The sequence below is a fragment of the Daktulosphaira vitifoliae genome, unplaced genomic scaffold, assembly GCF_025091365.1.
Source record: "Daktulosphaira vitifoliae isolate Bord-2020 unplaced genomic scaffold, ASM2509136v1 Scaffold_1, whole genome shotgun sequence".
NCBI classification, from domain to species: Eukaryota; Metazoa; Arthropoda; class Insecta; order Hemiptera; family Phylloxeridae; genus Daktulosphaira; species Daktulosphaira vitifoliae.
In genome coordinates, this window is record NW_026099572.1 from 76,074,866 (window position 1) to 76,097,777 (window position 22,912).

The 22,912-nt window shown below is 28.0% G+C and overlaps 1 protein-coding gene across 2 annotated transcripts in view; it reads left to right on the forward strand.

The window, feature by feature from the left end:
• LOC126897039 (nephrin) overlaps positions 1-22,912 on the forward strand; it is a 163,421-nt gene that overhangs the window by 113,513 nt on the left and 26,996 nt on the right. For both annotated transcript variants that reach the window (XM_050670395.1, XM_050670396.1), the window contains exons 4-6: positions 7,408-7,518; positions 17,312-17,515; positions 18,624-18,769. In XM_050670395.1, coding sequence (XP_050526352.1) covers positions 7,408-7,518; positions 17,312-17,515; positions 18,624-18,769 — 461 coding nt within the window. The remainder of the gene's footprint in view (positions 1-7,407; positions 7,519-17,311; positions 17,516-18,623; positions 18,770-22,912) is intronic.

The following is a 22,912-nucleotide window of genomic DNA, read 5'->3' on the forward strand; positions in this document are numbered from 1 at the left end:
AAAGAGTACATTGTAATGTTCTATGAATGTAAATCTTAAATAGATGAGGTAGAGTTTAATTTAAAATATTAAATATCAATAGTTAAATCAATAAAACGAATGTAATTTTATAATTAATCTTATCTGACATATCGGTGGTGAATTGAATATGATTAAATGAGAAAGGCTGAGATGATTTATTGATTAGTGTGGATGTATGTTCTTAATCATTAGACTGACTTAGTGTAAATATGGCGGCGTGTATTTTATGAAATAAAAATAAACTTATATATTTGGTGAGGTTACATAAATTTATGAATTCTTATAAAACTTAATGTCCTGGTTGGTCAACAAAAATCATAGCACAAATTCTAACTATGGGAATTTCCCATTTGAAATTACTCTGAAAAATGGCAGTTATAAGAAAATATGTAGAACGGTATATTAATTATTCGACTGGTTATTGAAGATATGATAAAAAAAAAGACTCACATAGTAAAAAAACTAAACGGAAATGTATTGATGGGGATGTTCGTCGCAGAAGGGACGATGGTTACGTAGAAGGTAATGACAAAACCGGTCGCATACGAATGCTGAAACAGGTGGGAGGGCGGGCTGTTAGAAATTACCTAAAAAGTCTACAAATTATTTATTTCATGTCTGTCAAAATGTCTCTACTTTCTACATAATATAAATAAAAAAATCAACCAAAAAAAATTTATGTAAAAGATGTTAATATATTGTTTACAGAAATTATTATTCATTTATTATTAAGTTCCTATAATGTTAATGAATTTATATAAATTAAACTACACCACTTAATTAAATTTCCAATATTTTGAGAATTAATTAAATTAATATTATATTACTTACACAAAACTCAGTTCAAATTCAATTATACAGAAAATTTAAGTATATGACAAAACCGAATACGCATACGCTACTTATCATTTAGGCTAGTTTATTTTGCAGCGGCGCAACTACAGATGTGTTATGGGATGCTGTAGATGCTCCTAGCTCTAAATTACCACCCACAAAAATGTAAAAAAAATATTAACATTTATAAATATTCTTTAAGGTGGAAAAAAATTAATTTTTCTAGTTATACATCATTGTATTATCCTTGTAGCATCGTTTCTTTATTACATAATTTAGCAAATATTTAACGCAAATTATTTTCTGGAACAAAAGTTTCTATACATATTAAATCCTAGCGAACACCTTGTGTATTATAAAAGAATAACCAGTAAAAGAAAAATCGGTGATACATTAATCGCCGATTTTTTGTTTATTAATATCACATAGTATGATTATTTGTATACTATTAATTGAAAGTGGTACAACAATTTAATTAAACATAAATAATTATATGAGTACGACTAAAATTAGATTTTGTAAGTGTCTTAACCACATTAATTTGAACTCGTTTTCTTGAAGAATTTCTAAGAAGGCTTTAAAAAATATAACCTTTTTTAAAGTATATTATATATTATATTACCTTGGCGGTAAGCTTGGATTTTAGGAAAATTTATGAGCTTAAGTTATATGAAATGCAAATTGAATAATGTCGGACTTCATGCCAACTAGAAAATAAATCCTGCATTCACTTTAGCATTATTAATACTGTTTGTGCTGACTCTTTTTAAGTTAGTTGATTTGTTTTCATTCGTGTCATTAAAAATTGATTAAGACATTCATTTTTAATCATTAATTAATTAGACGATATTAAAATAAATAAAAAATTAATTATATTTACACTGTAATAATAAATAATTTTGAATTGTTAGTTAAAATATAAAGTGAAGAATATAGTGCCATCGTTACAACGAGAAAACCCGAAATTATATGAATATAGATAGCGGCATACTTTCATTATTGTTAATTTTCTGACCTACAAAAGCGTTAGAGCGTAATTCTTAATCTACGAGTTGCACTAAAAATCCCTTTCGCCATTTTTAATTACATATTAAAACATTGAAACTGTTACACACAATGATAATTGTTCTTTTATTATCCAACGAATTCAAAGTATTTATAATTAATTTTTTTCTTATCATTTTAATAACAAACGTTTGAATTCTTTGAATTATTATGAGTAACAACATCAGTTAACATTTAATCCGTTGCTGGTAATTATTACCCTCTTATATTGTAATAATACTGAAAAACGAAATCAAAATTGAGGTTAAAATGACGTGAGTGGCTTACTAAAATATAGTGTAGTGACAAAATTAAAATCACGCAAACTGAATAAAAAATCACAGCACATTTATTAATCAGACGTAAACATAAAACATCAAATGAAATTTGCTAATTATTCAATCACCAGTATGAATTTAAACAAGTGATACAAAAATGTCCACAGTAAACAATGCTATTATACTTCCCACGGTAACGTACAGTCTGCCAGTAATTAAGAAATCAACAAAAAAATTAAATTTTACATGGTAACAAATAACTGTTCATTAAAAATAATACGTTTTTATAAATAACCAAATGACATTGTATATTAAAGAATAATTAAATAAATGAATTAGATGTATTATTTCAATAATCTTATTTTATTTATTTATATACTCAAATTTGACATTTAAATTAATTAAAATATAATGTAGTTTAACTGTTTATTTTTCTCTTTATAAACACCGAAAGAAATATAACATTTATCTTGGCGATATAACTATAGTATATTGAAAATAAACAATAATAAAATGCATGTCTTCTACGTTAAAAAAACTGTATGGGGTACGTTATGCTGTACTTTGTTTAAAATATCAAAGTCAAATAAAAATATAATCATATTTATTCGTAAAAAACGGAGTAAAAATGTAGAATATCAGCATATTTGACATAACATCTGAAAAATAATTTTTGTGACAGTGAAATAAAGAATAAAAATAACAGCTTAACAAAATAATCCCGTGTATTTTCTTTGCACAAATTCTTTTAACTAAGTTCCTATGATGTTCTTACAATAATATGATTCAATTTTGTTACATTTGTTCTCGTTGAAGTTGAATTCATTACAAAACTCTCAAGTATCTAAAATGTCGTTAAAAAAAAAAAAACTATTATTGTAGAATTATAAATTCAACGGGGCTGCAGCACTACGACCACCCCGGAAAAAACATAAATCGATTTTTTATCATAAATCAAAAAAAAAAAAACAAAAGGGTGTTTTCACACAGCATATGCCGACGACACTATTATTAACACCGTGGGATCCTTGCACAACATAAATAAACATTATCACATCATTAAGTGCTTTCTTTGCCGTGTTAACACGACAATATATATTAACGCACAATTTACATTACTTTTTACAAAATATGGGCGCACATATATTTATTCGCCAACAAAATGTGCTCTCGCCGAGGACCCCAGTGATATAATGTTATGTTACGCATCGACTGCATCAGCGGCACATCGTGTACAGAGGTAACGGCGACATTTGTTATGCAGTACCTGCAGCAGCTCAGTAAAAAGTAGGTTTATGTACACATTTTACCACCTCTGTTTGGTATGAATTTCCCGTTTATTTTTTCTCGCTCCTTCGCAGACTCTCGCTGATTTTCAGCTTTTTAATGTTTCTTTACTGTTGTGCTGCGGAGATTTACGGTATATAACTGCGTCGAATGGGAATATTATACGCAAATGTCGGTTATTGTCTGCCTCGACGTTATAAAAAAATTACCGAAGTAAATACGACTTACCGGAGACAAGACATATTTTTCCACGATTCCATCACCATCTTGGCGCTATACTCTAAACAAAGTTTTTTCACGCCTTAAACGTTTCGTTTCACCTCCCCCGTTAAAGGCAGTGACCCAAGCTCGTTAATAACGCCGAGTTACATAATGCCCGTGTCTAATCTGAATAACGATCACAATTACTGTTAATGTCCGATAATTGCGTCAAACAACGTCGACTAAATGATTTACTGTGATTTTACAATGTTCAAAAATAATTACATGTTGTGTTTGCCAACACACAATAGTACCTTATCTCGATATTAAATTTTATTTATATTAAAAAAACTCAAAGGTTTTGTTTTTTGAACACTAAATGGTTTCGATCAATTTATATGACCCAACTGCACAAATACTTTTTTCGTTCAATACTATATCCTAAACCTATTTAAATTTAATTACACTTCCATTGTAATTGCTTTTCAATTGAGGCTCTTATTGTGTTTTATATAAAAAAATAAAATGACTTTATTTATTACGTTATTTCCTCGCGTTAAAAACGAATTGCTAACAAAAATCCAATAATAAAAATTCTACAAAGGACGTATAATAGTGTGTTTCAGTTGAAACTTCAAATAGAATAGTAATTAAACTCGTTACTTACACTAGTTGCATCACAAATTACAATTTATTCATTATACATAACCATTAAAACAGGAAATTTCTCATTAAAAATAAAACACATTTTTCAGAATTATTGCGAGTGTAGTTATTTTTTATTGAATTAAGCTATAATATTTAAAAATGCCTTAACACATTTTAACCAGTATACAAATTATTTAAAACTTCATTTTAGTTTGTCGATATAAAACTAAATTAAACCCTAATCAATATTTTTGCACGCTATAAGAAGTGATCTAAAAATTCCCATATGCCAGTGTAACATTTTTAATATACATGTTAATTTTACAAACAAATAGTGTAATTTCGACATAAATCATAGAAAATTTGTACATAAATATAACATTTTTATCATTATTTATCCTAAATTTCCATGGCATTTTATGTACTAAAAATGTACATGTGTTGGACATTTTTAGCAATGAGAGAATTTGATCATATTTTTACAAGTGCAGTTTTGAAACCAAAATGTGATTAATTCACATTTTTAATGGCGTTTTATAAAATTCAATAGTAATAATAATTTATTATTACTATTGAATTTATTACTTTCAGCATTTAAATATTTTGTTTTGTAAACATTGTTTAATAAAAAAATAAAAGACAACATTTTTTAATAATTTAGAACAATTTTTTTTTGAATATATCTTTTTTGGAAAAATATATTAGAACGCTTATGACTCTGAATTGTAATTACTCATCAAAAATTCATTATCTATTTAATTGTTTGAGAATCAAAATATAATTTAATTTACCTAGTGTACGATTTATTTAAATGTCAAATCTAGATAATTTCAGTATTAAAATAAAAGTTTAATGCAACTCGGTTAGTGGCCAAACGAATTCAACATGCATTTGCATAACCTGAAATTAATAAAACCCAACAATAAATCTATGAGAGTGAATACCTTTCCCTTTTTTCTCACTTATTGCTTAACAAACCTCAGTAAAACTGTCCAGCTGTCGAAAACTATCAGTGTTTAGTTCCCGGAGTTTTAAAATATGCAGTTCTAGAATTTCGGGATTATATTTAAATTCGGACTAACATACCTTTAACTCGCAGTGACCCTTTTGGTATTTATTTTAAAAGACCTGTACTTTGTTGTTCATTCTTGTTTTATTAACGATTTTCAAATAAAATCATATTTTACCGTTATAGTCAATTTTCATGTAGCAAACTTATACTTTGAAGATCAAAACCAAATCAAAGTCACTTATTTCTAACATAGAATAAAACCATATTTTACATTTCTTATGCATTTTCATTAAACTTACTTAATTTTTCTCCCTCCATAATATAAAGTATCACCAAAGAGCTTTTTTTTTTTTTTATGAAACCGTTTTTCTCACTAATGAAAAAACTTTTTTAAAAATTGCTCAATTAAAATTAATTGAAATGTGTTTGGACAGTTAACAATCTATTTTGATGAATACTTTATTTTTAATAGTAGCATTTTAAAAAACTCATTCCTTTTTTTAAGTCTGAGTAAAGGTCACGTCATTTTTATCTTCTACCAAACAGAAAGCAATTAAAACTGTTTAAATGTTGTATTTATATAAATACGTTTCGTCTGCATTAATTTGTTTTAACTACTATACTTCTTTGATCAAACAAAAACTCATATAATCCTTGTATTTTGGGTAATATTTAGTAGAGAGTTACGTCAAACAGAAATCAAAGGGAGACCAAGATATTTTAATTATTGTAGCACTAACAAATAATTCAATCACTAAATCTAGAAACTAGAATACTAACAATTGGCTATGTCCTGTTAAATTATTAATATATTTTACTGAATCGGTCATAATTATATTTATCATATCATTAAACATATTTTTAATGTACCTCAATGATTTAAAAAAACGAATAACGACAAAATTTAATTTATACTATTAAATGAACATGAAATTTTAATTGCTCTTGATTTTAATAAGTAAAGTGTACTTTATGAGTAGTAAAATATTATAACGGTGAAAAATGTAACATGAAACGAAGTTGTTAAAATATTACCTTCGGTGGACCAATCATAATTTTCGTATCTTTTAAGTAGAAACTATACTAAATAATCTTATTAGTTTTATCGATTGAACCCTTTGAGCGATATTTTTATTAGGTATATAATTAAGTATATAATTGAAGAGTTTCTTGTAATTTCTGTAAACACAATATCATAAACAGTAGCGCAAAGTATAACCGGCAGATATCTTTATTATTACCTAATTATGTATCTCTTTTTGTTTAGCTTATATCGAACATGAATTGTTTAACGACCGATAGGTTTTGCTATTGTGATACTGTACTGGTTTTCAATTCGGAAATTCAACCGTGTAATTTGTCCACGTACAATAAAACATCTAAAACTGAATGTTTACAACAATTACCAGCTCAATAATAACGTTTTAGTTATATAAACTAATATACAGATATTTGTACTTGATCACAATACAATTTAACGGTAGTCGAACCCGTCCACAGTATAAATATACAGTGCTGCTCAATGATCAAACATTGACGTTTTCCAAAATGTAGTTATCAATAGTAATTATGTCGGTTGATCAACTTCATTGGATGCACGACTTTCATATTTTCCGACCGAATTGTGCGGAGGACACTCGAATTATTGTACCACCGAGCACATGCAATACTGCAACCATTGTCCAATCATCGTTGTAGTACAAAATAGTTGTGAGCACGAGGTAGTGGTAGGGGCGGTAACGGGTAGTGTAAGTGTAGGAGATGTACGTTGGCTTTGTGGAAAATATAATAGCTCCGGTCCAAGATATGGCCGGAAAAGGAAACCGTGCGGACACACAATAGCCAGGCAATTGTCATGCCTATGGTGGTCTATGCGTATACCCTCCTCTCTTCTTTCCCCCACTGACAATTTCCGGAACACTAAGTAGTAAAGACATGGACTGCTGGCAAATAACATGGAAAGCGCGTATTTAAGGGGTAGGAATATGATGTATCTATGGCTGAAAATTATTGTACAGCATTATTATTATTATCATTATTAATATATTGTTATTATAATACGTGCATTTTCATTTGTTTTAGTGCCACCTGAGCATCCGGTTATATTTGACAAGTGGGGTAGGCAGTTCAACCACACAATTGGTCCGCTCAATGAACACGATGATGTAGCTCTCATATGTCGTGTCACAGGAGGTTAGTTAATTATTTTATTTATCTATATTTACATTTATTTTTGCATTCAATTAGTTTAAATTTTCAAAAATCGAGTCATTAAAAAACTGAATTTTTATGCAACAATCGTCTATTTTTGAATTATTTTATTGGGAAATTAAAATCGTATAAAATATTGGTTAAAACACTAAATTTAATGCTAAACTTATTACATCGTAATTGTATTGAATGGAAAAAAATATCTTGTTGGTATAATCGATTTTCATATAGACTAGCACATATTCTCAGTAAATTGATTAAGGAGTACAATGAAAAAACTAGCGCGTGTTCATATTCGTGACACGTTTTTGGTTTACTCGAAAAATGAGTATTTGAAGGGACATCTCTTCAAATATAAAGAGACATTCAACCTTTTTCGTGAGCTGTGTTATAAAATTTTAAAACTATGTCGGATCTTGTTATATCTTATTTGTTTGGTTTGTTGTGACTTAGATGTAATATTGTTTTAACACTTCCTAATTTAATAATAATGTTAAAAAAAAAAAACAACATTAAATTATATTTTATAATAAAACAGTACTATCGTTATTTAAACTTTTTATGGCTATTTGAGTAGATAATATATTTAAAACATCTTTTATATCGTTTGGTTTGAATATTCCTCATTTAAAATGTCATATTTAATAGATCAGACATCGTTGTGCCACAGATAGTGCTAGACGTAATATACATTAGTCATCTTATAAACTCAAGTCGTAAGTAATTAAGTAACTTACACTCTTGACGCTACTTTAGCATTCTCAAAACATATTAAAAATTAATAATTTTAGACCATAATATTTTGTCATTTATTATTTTTAACGATTCATATTAGTACACGTTATTTAATAAATTATGACAAGCATGCATAATTTAATTACCATAAATGAACAACACCCAAAAGATTACTTTAGTGCAAGTCCTACAATAACCTGGCAATGCATGTACGATAAACATTTCTATTGTGTATTTGGGGAATAATATACAAAGCACAATCCAATTAAAAAATCTACTTTTCTGACTAAAAACAACGCAAAAAATTACAAATATTTTGATGATGAACTTTTTGTGTTCAGCCTTCCCGTTGTTGATTTAAGGGCGATATTAAATAGGCGCCTGACGTTACGGATTTTATTACTGCGGGGGTGGCCATACATTTCTTGTGGGTTCCTATCTTTCACTTTTAATAACTCTTGAAAGCCAAAACATAATTTATTTTACCTAAAAAGCTTTTTTAAAGAAAAAAATAAAATTTATTTTTAGTATAATTTTCAATTTTAATGCGATAAATATCCTTAAAATAAGAATTATGGACTTATTACATGACCACCAACTTTTATTTTTGTTTCTCGTCAATAACGTAATGAGTGTGATACTCATTGATTAGAGACAATTAGCCCTTATAGATTCTCCGTATTGCGTTTTTAGACAGACACAAAAATAATTTTGAAACACGTTTAAGCAAATTGGAGTAGTAGTAAAGTTAATATAAATTTATTTAATTTATAAACTTAGAAAGATTATATTTCCACAACTACAATTACTCGAGTTAATTATTTTTACAACTTACAACAATTTTCAGCTCAAAAATTATACTAAAAATAAATTAATATTTTTTTCTTTAAAAAAGCTTCTTAGGTGAAATAAAATATGTTTTGTGAAGGTGAAAGATAGGAACCCGTAAGAAATGTATGGCCACCCCCGCAGTAATAAAATCTGTGACGTCACGCGCCTATTTAATATCGTTCTTAAATCAACAACGGGAAGGCTGAACACAAAAGGTTCATCATCAAAATATTTGTAATTTTTCGCGTTATTTTTTTAACTTAAGTTATTTTTTCTTATTGGGTAGTCCTCAAGGTTACTACTTACATACACAACAAAATTGTTAAAATTTATCTCTATGGTACGGTTTGCTTGTTATCTATATTAAAAAAGGTACACACGTGTAGTCTTGATAATCTTAAATGCTATTGTCAATCGATACCTAGTTTTGATTAATATCTCGTAATAAAGCGAATCATACAAAATCGTGTTACTAAAATTTCTCAACACACAACAATATTCAGTTGTTATTTCAAGTTTGTGGACTTTAAATATGATTATTAAAGTTCTAAGGAAGAAAATATTTTTGTTACTCTTGTGATCTCTGCTAGAACGCGCACAAAATATTGTAATTTATATTATTAATACAGCATAGGGATGTAACATGAGATTCAAAAGCATCAACAGCGGTATTGTTATAACGTCACGCATCTGTTGCCCTTCATATAACAGTCGCTTACACGGTTTATCGTCATTGTGGTGATGGTGTTTGCGATATCATACGCATCGTTGAGCTGATACAATCCGAAACTTATTGGTTTTCCTAATACTCAAAACTTGTTAAGAATCACTTAGACTTTGCGGAAATCAAGTAAAAGAAATGATACGGTCGCCAAAACGATTCCGATCCGATTGTGTTATAATAACACGATATTTTCTTTATTTTGCAGGATTCTCTCAATTGATTTATATAAACCGTCAAAGTTTTTCATGAAAACGATCGTTTTGTTTCTTTTCGCGCAATAAAATAATATGTAACATTCTCAGAAATCGCTGCGGGATTCGACAATTATTAAATATTGATCATTGTTATTGGGCTCTTCGACTTCAGTCAACGATCCACACCAAAGTAGATCGCACACATCGAAATACTTTGGGCGATACTGTTTGTGTATTCGGAACGTGTGTACATTCGAGTGAGTAAGAAGAAACGCCCGAAGATATCACACGATGCATACTTATATTTATAAAGGTTCTTTTATAAACGCCTTATATTAGTCAAAATGGAAGTGTCGAAGAACACGGCACGAGCGTATAGTTAATTTTGAAAACAACCCTGGGGTGTAAAGGAAAAACACGAGAGAAACAAAGAAAAATTCACAGAACAACTTTAAACGATTCTCGCAGTAACGAATTCTCCGTTTACACATTTTTATTTGTATTAGCTGTCTACTACAATGTTTCGCTCGAGTGCAATTACTTTTTTCCTGATATTTAAAACGGTAATTCTCAAGTCAATCTAACAGCTAGTTGCAATACGTTTATATGTACTGCGTACCGTTAGTACTTTCCGAACAACTAAAAAATTCCCAGAAAAATATTATTTAAATATTATACTTGACAAATGTGTTATACACCTTGTTTTGATTTTATTTTCCGAGGTAACATAAAGTTATATTTCTAAGAAAAAATTATTTAGTTCGACATTCAAAGTATTTACTTTTTAATAAATAAAACACAAGTAAATTTGTAATACATTTTTTTATTAAAAACTGCTTTTGTAATTTCAAAAAAAAAAATGTTATAAATAATATAGTATATTAAAATATATAAATCATGATGTAAGAAATTGGCACTCTGCGGGTTAGCTTCAGTATTCAGTCACGATTATCGATATTTAATCTCAAATAAATGATCAAAGATTATAATTTTTAGTACGGAAGTCTATAAAAATCCAATGCAATTTAATTTTCCTAAACTTATACATACCAAATGGATTTCAATTTAATGATGACTAATATAAAACCGATCGTCTCACTGTACTAAACATATTCAAATGTATAAAGGAATAAAATTATGAAAAAAAAAATCATAAATAGGAAATTTTTATGAAACTTGATAATTACATTTATATAAAGCACCTCAAAAGAGTTCTGTGTTGTCGACAATTAATCATCTGAGAACTCATTTGAAAAGAAATGTGTTGTTAGGAGTATTACAATTTTGGTGTCTTATAAATAAATATAACAAACACAATAAAAGTAAATCAAGAATATATTCTTAGTATTATTTGTAAACAATTTCTTATAACTATTGTTAATTTAAAAACCATCTTAAGCTAAATATTGGCATAATAAAAAAAAAATTACTTGTTAGTTTCTAAAAAATATTATACACTTCAATAAAATTTATATACATACAATTAAATAATTTAGCGCTCAAACCACTAACCTTTTTAATTTCTTTGCGAATTGTTAATTTTATTTAGTTTGTTCCAGTTTTTACACTATTATTTTGAATCGAGTAGAAAATCAATATAATTCAGTAAAGAAAAAAATCTTAATTATAAAATAATGTACTGAATATCCATAAGTTCGTATTTCAGAATCTATATTTAAAATAATCATTTACTAAGAAATGTGAAAACTTTTCTACCTTATGGAATATTAAATTAAACAGTTCAAGCTAAGCTAAAATAAAAACAAATAAACTAGGTCGTTACTATGCTTATTTAATTCTGCACAGATTGACAGGAATTTTAGGCATTTGAAACAGCAAAGAGATCGATTCAACTGAAATTTTTTTACGAATTATTTTTATCTGTGACCAAAGCTGTATAATGAAAATTGAACGAAAAATCTACGATCATTTTAACCTTAACTTTTAAGTGTGGAAATGTAAACTTCAAAAATGTTTATTAAATTATTCATACTAGGTACACTTAGTAGTTTTTACTATTTCAAAAAATTAATGAAATTTAAGTCATAGAAAACCATTACGCGAAATTATAACAAAATAATAAAAAAGTTCTAAATTATCTTTTAATTTTTTTCCTTAACTCCCTAAATAAATTATAAAATTAATTATCGAAAAGAATAATGTTATTCTGATATTTTTTATGAATATGTACAGAGATTCAATCAATCTTATTAAATACACAAGTTTATAGGGCTCTTTAAAACTTTCCATATGTTCTATAAAAAATATACACTATGAAATATTTTAAAAGTTTAAATGAAAATATCATATTATTATCACTATGGAATAGTTAAATAAAATTTAAAAAAGTTCCAAATACACCCCAACTCCATTTTAAAAAATTAGAATGTCTATTTTTGGTCAAAAGATTTTATACTTCATAAATATTTTCACCAAATTTCAAGTAATATCTAAATACCTTAATACCTTAATACTTAATACCTACATCCTTAAAAAATCTTTCCAATTTTTTACACACATGTATTAAAATCTATACATACATACATACTTACATACGAAAGTTTTTAACGCATACAAAATCAAGTAAATTTTGGGTAAATAGTAATAAAAATTTTATATTTGTGAACGAATGTTTGGTATTTTATGTAAAAATTACACTACTTGCGAGTAAAATTAACATGTATATTAAAAATATCATACAGACGTATGTCGATTTTCGGATTATTTCTTACAGTGATAAGATTAGTTCTGTGATCTATTCAAATTTTGTCAAACAAGTCGTAGAAAAAATTTATAGTCAAATTTGATGAAATATCGAGTAATATTTATCGTTTTAGTCGTTGGTGAACAGCAAAAATTTTCTTTTTAAATGTAAAATAGCCACTTATAGTCACTACATTCTCTTTTTAAAATACCATGGATAATGATTTTTGAGCAAATTATACTATCCTAGTTGATTGTTTATGTAAGGTATTTATATCCCATGGTGATTTCCAAGTTTTAAGTCGTTCCAGAAAATACTCAAGTCTGTGGGGATCTACATAATTTTTTATACGGGCGGCCATAGCAAAAAACTCAAAATCAAATATTGTAAACGTATTTTTCGAGTGTAATTTTAAAATTATAATCTATAGGCACAGTAAAAAAAAAGTTGAAAAAAAAATTTTAAATGCTTTTTATATATTTTGGATATATAAATAAGACCTTTCAAAGTTCATTAATTGTGATACTGATATAGCATTAAACTAAGATTTATAGAAGTACATCGTTTTGGCTATTAAAAGATTTAGACAAAGACATTAAATAGGCTTAATTAATGAAACTTCTTGGTTTAAATTTAATGTTACTGCAAAAATGAAAAATGTTGAGTTGTGTCTTTTTGTTGATAGTTATAATAGATCGATACCGAGAGGCGTCACAACCAGTTATTTTAAAGAAAGAGAGAGAGAGAGAAATAAAGACAACACCAGACAAATGAGAGCGTAATATTGACTGTTTGCAAATAGTAATAAGTTTATTATTTTGATTATTTTATAAGCTCAAAATAAGTATTTTTAAAATAAATATTTCAAAATGAACATTTAAATAGGATAAAAAAGAACGTTAAGACAACTTGGTTTATACGAAATTGGTCTTGAAAATCTTTACAGAAATTAAATTTAAAGTGTAAGTGTCAACAATAGTCTCTCCAGACATTTATCACTGTTGATGCTATTCAAATAAGACCACAGATCATCGTTATATAAATGAATGTTTCTTCTTATCTACGGACTATGGATTTATTAGATCATAATAAAGAACTAGTATTTGATTGTAGTAATCAACTGATCTCGCAATCAAATGTGCAAACAATTATATGGCCTAAGAACGTAATTCTTTTATCGTTTATATTTTATCCCTGACACTTTAACGAGCAAATTGTTAAAAAAACAAATACTACAATTGCATACAAAGGTTTCTTTGTCAATCCAGGTCAACCGACTAGACTTATAACCTATGTATATTTAAATGTCAATTATTTATTCTCAAATTAATGAAATAATTGATGAATAATTCATTATACTGAAATAGTGACAATTACAATGCAAGTATTATTAAATTGAAGAAATTAAAATGATAATAATGTAAGTAAAAAAGACTAACATTTCACAAAAACGCTAAAGAAAAACATCAAGCTAAAAAAAAATAAACAGAATTGGCTACTAAATGGTTTGATATCAAATTATCTAAGCTTTTACAAAAACAATTAAAAAACTTCACTTTTAACTCGATTATTTTACAATTGAACGGCTTATTTTGAGATTATCAATAAAATTATAAATGAAGATAATACAAGCAATATAATAAGAAGAAAAATAAATAAATTTAGGTAAAATTGTACTAAAAAAATATAATAATTAAAGCTTGAGTATTGTTGATTTATTGAATACTTGAGCATACGCCTAATCGAGTGAAAACATTTTTTGTACAATTTTATGTTTGAAAATTGTATCTATTAATGTAGATAAGATAATTATGAAAAAGCTGCTAATAGTGTGGTAACAATATTGTGACGAATTAAGTACAAAAGTAAAATGATCGAGTTGAAAAGTTGAAGTAAAGTGGAAAGAAAATTTGATATCCAACCATTTTGTAGCTTATTTTTTTTTTTTAGCTTGGAGTTTTTTTGTGTAAAAAATTATTGTTTTGGAACAATTTAATGCATATAATTTAATATATATATGGTGTCTTCAAGTCAACATTATGACGAATTAAAAATATTTTTATCAATTAGTTTGAATATAATTGGTTCAAATAAGTTTTGTAACTTTTTCAAAAGATGAAAAAAAATTTTCTCGCCATGCTCGTTATAATATCTTAATTTTTAACAAATATCTTTTAAACAATTCCAACTCGTATCAAATTTTTACTTTTACCTTGGAACATTATGAACAAGCAAAATAAAAATAGATTATAGCTAAGTTAAACAATTTAGTGTAATACTCTTTAATTAAAAAAAATCTAGTTTAACAATGACTACATCAGTTTATGTACACAAGAATAAATGTAAAAAACTATGTGTATAACTATTATAGGTACACAAATTATTATTTTTTTTATTGAAAAAATTGTATAGGGAGGTGGTCGCCCTCACCGCCTTCTCATCAAAAAGACGCGCGCTGCTCACACTTGATTTTTTTAAAGAAAATTTCTGGAATTTTTTTTAAAGTAGTTATTTTTAATAGACGATAGTTTTAATATTTTGTAATGCAATAGCAAAATTAGATTAAGCTATAAATTTATAACAGAATAAAATCTAGTATTGTGGACTGAAAATTAAATTAATGTCAACTTTGCTGAAGGTATTGTGATAATAATAACAATAAGTAATAACCATATCACGAATAATGAATAGAACTGTATAGGATATGGTCGTGTAATATACTCTGAATCTATTCTGCTGTTAAATCACCGCACGATACCATTATACGTTCATCCAGTCAGTCGCAAATGTAAGGTCTTAGTATAATCTTAGGAGGGCTTTGCAGAGCTATTTGAGATCTCTTGGGCACAATACTTAAAGATAATATCACGTCACGTAATATTTGGATACGCTTAAACAGACTTGCTTCCTACAGGAACGGAAGCAAAGGAACGAAGGAAGCCGATGGATTCTTTGTTGATAAAAATTACTTGTGAACTAAGCAAGTAGTTTTAGAGAGAAAGGAACTTTTTATCGGCTGTCCGAATAAACTGCATTTAATTTATAAGGCACAGAAGGTCCGAGGTAAATATCCAATTTCTAGGGTCTTTTCACGTTTCAGCTTCATTAGCTTTTCTAGTTTCATCTGTATCTTTTGCTGACTTAAACTATGTGCGATTCTTTTATTAATTCAATAATTTATCTAGACGATATTTTATTTAAGCTGAATAACTTATATCGGATAACCTTTTTCTGAAGGAGCTAAAATACACTACACAATATAAAATCTACATTTCTAAATAATACAGAAAATTTGCACTTTATAGGCATATTTTTTATTGTGTCCGTGCGATCAATATTAGTAGAGTTTACCGGATTTTCTATTTCATGTCAAAACTCATTTTGTTAACTACAACTTTAATGTTATGCAAGTCGCACATAAACGTTGAAAGTAGCTTATCTGCATAGAAACGGCTTACCGCCTTGCCCTGAATAGTAACGACAGAAATAATTTCTAAAAAAGAAAAAACAATTAAGGTAAACACAATAGTTGGCCAGATACAAAATGGATACCCGATAACAAGATTCCGATACAGTTAATAATATTGTACCATTTCAGAGCATAATTGCTCTACGGATTGTGTGACTTCTACTAAATGTTGTTTCATACTTGTATAAACGTTTTATAAGATCTACTTGAATAATTTTTATTGTTACATGTAACGATAAAAATGGTATAAAATAACTTACTAAGTGTGATTTGTTTGTACGAAATAATAATAAAAAAAATTATGCATTTATGTACCGAAATTGCATAAGTCAGGCGCCGTCTAACCAGACGTAACTATTGATGAATAAAAACACAGGTGCATTTAATTAAATTGAATTGTTTTAAATGTCATTTTATTTCGTATTGGAATTTTATAATAAATTCCATTAATGTTGCAATTTATTTAAGAAAAACAATTCGTTGATCATTATGTGTAATATACTTTTTATACTTGACCATTAATATATTTCCCATGTAGATGACTTTATACATTGAAAACATTAAAAGTTATTTTACTTTTCAATAGTATTACTTAAAACTAATGTTTCTAAATGATACGCATTAAAACATATGTGAAATTGCATTCAAAGTAATGTTGTAATAGAGTGTTATTCATAAAAAATTAGTAAGACATTAAAAAATATTTCTTTATTTTATGTCTCATAATTTTTATTTCCTGTATTTTTTAATTATTGCATTAAATTGTATAAAACAATAATGTTGTTATTTCGATGCTCTAGATTTTAGTCTTTCTTACCATTTATGTGACAACTCTATCTTTCTATTTTATAGAAAAAACATTTTCAAATGACAAACTTTTTTTAAAATATTTATAACAAAAAATATAAGACGTCCCTAAAACTTTTGAATGTGTCTTTTTTACCGAATAAAATATTGACTGGTTTTCATTTTACTGGATCATAGTATATGTAATTTAGTTATGTCGTGAAAACTTGAAATGCCTTTATTAAATTACAGCAAGAAGGTTTTTTTTTTTACTAAGACATAGAAAATAATCAGTTTTTAAATTATACTTTATTAATGTGAAATTCTTTTAGGTAAACCATCGCCGGTAGTGGAGTGGCTGAAAAACGGCGAAGTGATCGATGACAAATGCGAGCACAACTCTGATGATGTTTTTGAAAACCGCCTGTACTGGCCAGCCGTAAATAGACATGACCTGAATTCAGTATTTACGTGTCAAGCCTCAAATACACGTCTAATAGAACCACAACGATCGTCTGTAGTATTAGACTTACGATGTAAGTACATGAAAAATAATTTTAAACAAACCACATAAAGGCACTCGAGAGTGTCAATTAAAATTAGCTTCCACTATAAATAATTATAGCACATTATTATAGATTACGTTTTAAGAGTTAATTAAAATTGTACTTCAATAAGCAAAGACATTTGCTCTTTTTGTTATGATATTACAAATAGGTTTTTAATTAAACATCATTATGAAAAACTCGTGAGAATAATGACAGTAATCTATTCTGTTTACACATTAAAATAATGTTCAAAAAAAAAAAAAACAGTAGCAAGAGCTTTAATTAGTTTTACCTTTTAATTCTTACCTGCTTTTATTTACTAATTAATGTATCCAACACCGTTGATCCATTAACATTATCATGGTAAATTTTAGAACGTGTTGTCAAAGCATTGAAATAGTTACTTTTTCAGTACTTACAATTTTTTTCATTGCTAAATTTTTAAAAACAAAGATATGGTTTAAATCTCGGCGTTTTGATTATTCCACTAATGTTAATATTTTTAATTATACACACAAAAAGGAAATTTTTCGTTAACAACATTTTTAATTAATTTCTATCTTTCAAAAAAACACACGGAACTGAATATTGAACAAATTCAAAGTACATTAACCGAGACACTAAAACTTAATTAAAATGTAATTTTTCTGATTCATTAAAAACTAGCGATGAAAATATATTTTTAAAATTGTTTTGATTTTCTGAGAAATATATATATATTTTTTTTTAACAAATTAATATGTTTGAAAACGATTTATTGTTTTTAATTGTATATCTTTGTGTTGGTTTTCAATGAATTTTAACAAAATTGAAAAATTAATTTTATGGTAACATTTTATAGCATTGCTTTGAAAATTAATTCAATTTGTAAAACCTAAATTAACGGGACCTTTAACGCGCGAACTGACATAAATAAATTTTAAGTATAGAAATATACGATAATCTTTCGATACATAAACTTTGCAAAGTTCAAAATATTGTTTGTGACACAATTATTGAACATGTTCAATTCATTATATATACTTCTATGGTGTCAAGAATTGTTGATTTTTTTATGTAATCTAATTAAATAATAAAATTTTCTTTCAAATTGCAGTAGCCCCACTATCAGCAGTATTTACCAACCGTGACTCAATTTTAGTTGCTGACCATAAATACGAAGTATCGTGTCACAGTGCGGGTTCCAGACCACCGGCCACCATTACGTGGTATCGAAACGACAAAAAACTTCTAAAAACCAAGGTCAGTACTTTTTTTTTGTAATTTACTGTTGTTTTTTTTTTTATCAAGGTCGCATTTTATAGTTCTTTACAACGAGACAAATAATAGTTGACGAAAATTAAACATTAACCATCGCGTCAAACTATATTTAATTGTAAGACTTTGTTTGTCAAGTAGTAAAACTAAATTGGAAACTTTGCGTTGCTGGAGCGTAACGTGTTATTAAAACTATATTTATGTAATGGTTCTCAAAAGTGGATTATGATAGCTGTTCGATAAAGATTTCAGCAGAGTACGGTATAGAAACATTAACTTAACGACCGGCGGGGTTGGTGTTAGAGATCGTTGGAGAATATAAGGCGGAATGTCTTGGGATTCTCGTGGTGACCGTAAGAGCACGCAAAACAAACCCGGAAGATAATTCACTCAGAATTCCGGTGGGAAACAACGAGACCCGGACGGGGTAATCGGATAAACATTAACCTAGCAAAGACGTGGAATAGTCTTCACCGGAGGTGAAGAGGGTTATTGATCCCTTAGAAAATGTTGGTCTACAGGCCGAGTTGGGGTATTGGGAATGCCATGAGGGTCATACGTAACAAGCCACCTTAAAGTATCAACGAGCTTGTCGTACTTCAAAAGCTCGAAAGACATTTTTTACATGCTAAAGTAATGTCTGGCGCTGACACTTGAATACACAATTACAGCGATGTATGCAAATTATACTGTACAATTTTTTTTTTTTTTTAGATTTTAAGTAAATTACTATTTATTTGACTTCCAGCAATACAATTAGTGTTATCGACGACCCAAAGACCTGAATGAAATCGCATTAGTTTTACTCGTGTTTTCTATTTAAAATAATCCATCGATACGGGCTATCTAATTTTTAAAGGCTTAAATAACTAATTCAAATTATCGAAAAGCTCGGAGCTTTGTAAAAATGTTAAGCATGTGAGTACTTGCTATAGAATTTCCAGTTTTTTTTTTTTAACGAGATAGGTAAAATATATAATTTACTCTTTTGTAAAATAGCAACACCTAGGCTTTAAGTAACAAATTAACCCAAAGAGAATCAATACCTTTACTTTTTTTAGTGCTTCATAAACATTGGCGTAAATCTCAGGTGTACTAAAAGTACCGCCAGAATCTAAATTAACACGCTCAAAATTGTTTTAATATTTGCACCTATGTCCATAAGACAACTAGTTTTTTGAATCAATATATAAATCCTACCAAAATATAACGTTGCCACAAGAATGTCACAACATGAAACAACAACGTCACATAAATTCTCTGATTTTCAATTGAAAAAAGCTTTCTAACATTTGATTTTTTAATGAAAAAAATTAAAATTTAAGACTCCGAGTGTCTTGGTTAATTTTATTCGAATCGCGTGTGTCGACGCGTTAAACGGATTTTGTCACGCGATACCTCGATTTTTTTGTTACACCAATTTGTCCTATCGAAATAATATCTAATGTTAACGTGCATTAGTACAGTAAATCGCACGGACATTGCGCGTCCGCTATTTTTATCTAATGATTTTCAATTTGTATTGCGATGAAAGTAATAATAAGAACACACGGTATTAAGCCGGTGAGTTATTTTTTTAGCGATGGAGTATTACGATTGTGATATTCTGTATGACCCGCGTGTCATTATCGTTGTAGGACAATGCCCGGCGCAAAAAATCATCGAGGGGCCGGGGGAGGTGAAGCTTATGAGGAAGCCCATAGCGTTATTTTTGGAATGAAAACGAGGCGCGCCAATACATCACGCGTTTCGGTAATTTCGAGAACTCCAGTAATGGTTACATGTGAATAAACGTATCGCTAACACCTGTCATGTAGAGGATAATGCAAATTTAGTTTATAATTTTGAAACTTGTCACCCTCCGTCATTCGCCTCCACCCACCGTGACGGTAACACGGAGCGTACCATTTCTGGAGTACATTTTCGCAACAATGTGTTTTGCCCGCTCACTTGGTTGGTGTGAGTTTTATTTTTATATATTCCTTTGCCGTGTAAACACGATATTCTCGTTAACACTGTCAACCATTAATCGTGTACACGTCGAACTGTGGCGGCGGACACAGCAAAGAACTGAATTACACATCTTCCTGTACCGCACCAGTAATAAATTATTGCGAAAAATACCCACGAGTGCTATCAAGCGGAAATATCTTTTGCTTTTTTTTTTTTTTTTTTTTAACAAGAGTAGGTATTCGGGGATCGTTTAGTGTTCGGAAACGGAACAAAATGAATACATTTAATACCGCGTTTTATATTGAAACACGAGACACCAAAGAGGGTAAAAACAAAAGGTTTTTTATGATTATTAATTCGATTTCCTTTATTGACATTTTTACGCGTCAATAATCTGATTATTCTCAGTTGTGCGGTCGACTGATTGTCAAAACATGTTCGAAAATGCCATGCATTGATGAATTCGTGTTTGAATACCGATAAGTATGTGGAGTGTGGGTTAAACTTTTGCACGTCACATGACATTTGCGGACATCAGCGGCTATTAACCGTTCATTTTCTTTTATCAATCATGCCTTCATAATAAAATAATGCAGTAATGCTCTTTAATGGAATTCAAGACATTTCAGTTCCCCGAAAATGTGTAGTTCTCAACACGTTTGATTTCTCGCTTTGATTTGTAGATGAATTGTTAAAACGAAATTTAAATATTTTTTATACGTCAATTCAAAATTGAATAAAATCACGTTAAATCCACTAACTGACTAAAATTTATTAGAACTGTTTTAAAACGATGATATTTGATTTTTTATTCAAATGATTTATAACAATCAAGGTCATAACGAAGCCATTCTCTAGGAGACACAAGGTCCACTTAGGTAACTTTAGAAACACAAGCAACTCACTTCTCTAAGTTTAAATACTGTTAATATTACATGGTAAGCTTTGATTAAATAAACTACGGTATATGTCCAACGTCATAAATGACAATTATAGTAATTGTAACTATAAATTTATCATATTGTATGTTGACACATTTTACTTTCATTAAAGCTTTTTATAAGTTTTGTTAGTTTCTATAAAAAATAATATCAATTATGGATTATTTTGAAAAATGGATACAATGGCATTTCTACAGAATTCAATTCTCTCTAATTAAATTTAATAAAGTGCAAAATTGTTTCCATCTGGGATCGAACCGAGAACCTTGTACGTGTGAAGCACACCTGATAACCACTATACTATAGCAATATAAACACATAACGCCATAGAGCTCTCAATAAATTGTTTAAACTTTTTAATAAAATTATATTATAAAATATTTTTCCAATATTCTATTATTTGTAAAGCTTTTAACACTATTTGAACAGTATTCAATAAACACAGTATCATAAAAACTGTGTGGGAATACCTTATTTTTCTATAATTTTAATTGAGCAAAACTTCACTTGAAAATCATTTTTATGTTAACCTTAATATTATTCATGTGGCGAAATTTTGAGTTCAGTATTATATTAAAATTATTAACCTATTTATTTGATTAAAAATACCTTCTCAGATTCGTATCGAAGCTAAAAGTCTAGTAATAGTATTGATTAACTAGTATTATATAATATTGACTAAAAAAAAAAAATTAATATCATTTGAATTAACAAGTTTATAAAAATATAAATTTAAATATTAACAACTAAACATAACATTCTATTTTCAAAACAGCTTTGATATCTTATATTAGAATAAGATACTAGAGGTATTAATATCAATTCAGATTATTTTTTTTTATATTTCTTTAAGTTACACTGAAACGGATATAGTTACACAAGGCATTTTATTTTGAATAAATCTATTTTCAGTCAACATCTTGTAACTCTAAAAAATCTTCAACATGAATAAACCAGGGTTGAGAATAAAATGTGTTTTTTTAATCAAAAAATTGTTTTTAAACAGAATTAAAATAAATTTATTTTAAATAAAAAATGATAGGTAATTAGATGTTTTATATTTTTACTTGAAATAGGTACTTCAAATTTTAATTCAGTGTATAGTGGTATCATTGATAAAGATAATATGACTTTGCTTTGTTATTTTTAAAAAAAATTTTGATGATGCAATTTATCCAATAGTGCAACAATGATGAGTTCTATGTTAGACATTTTTATTTAATTTCATCTTATT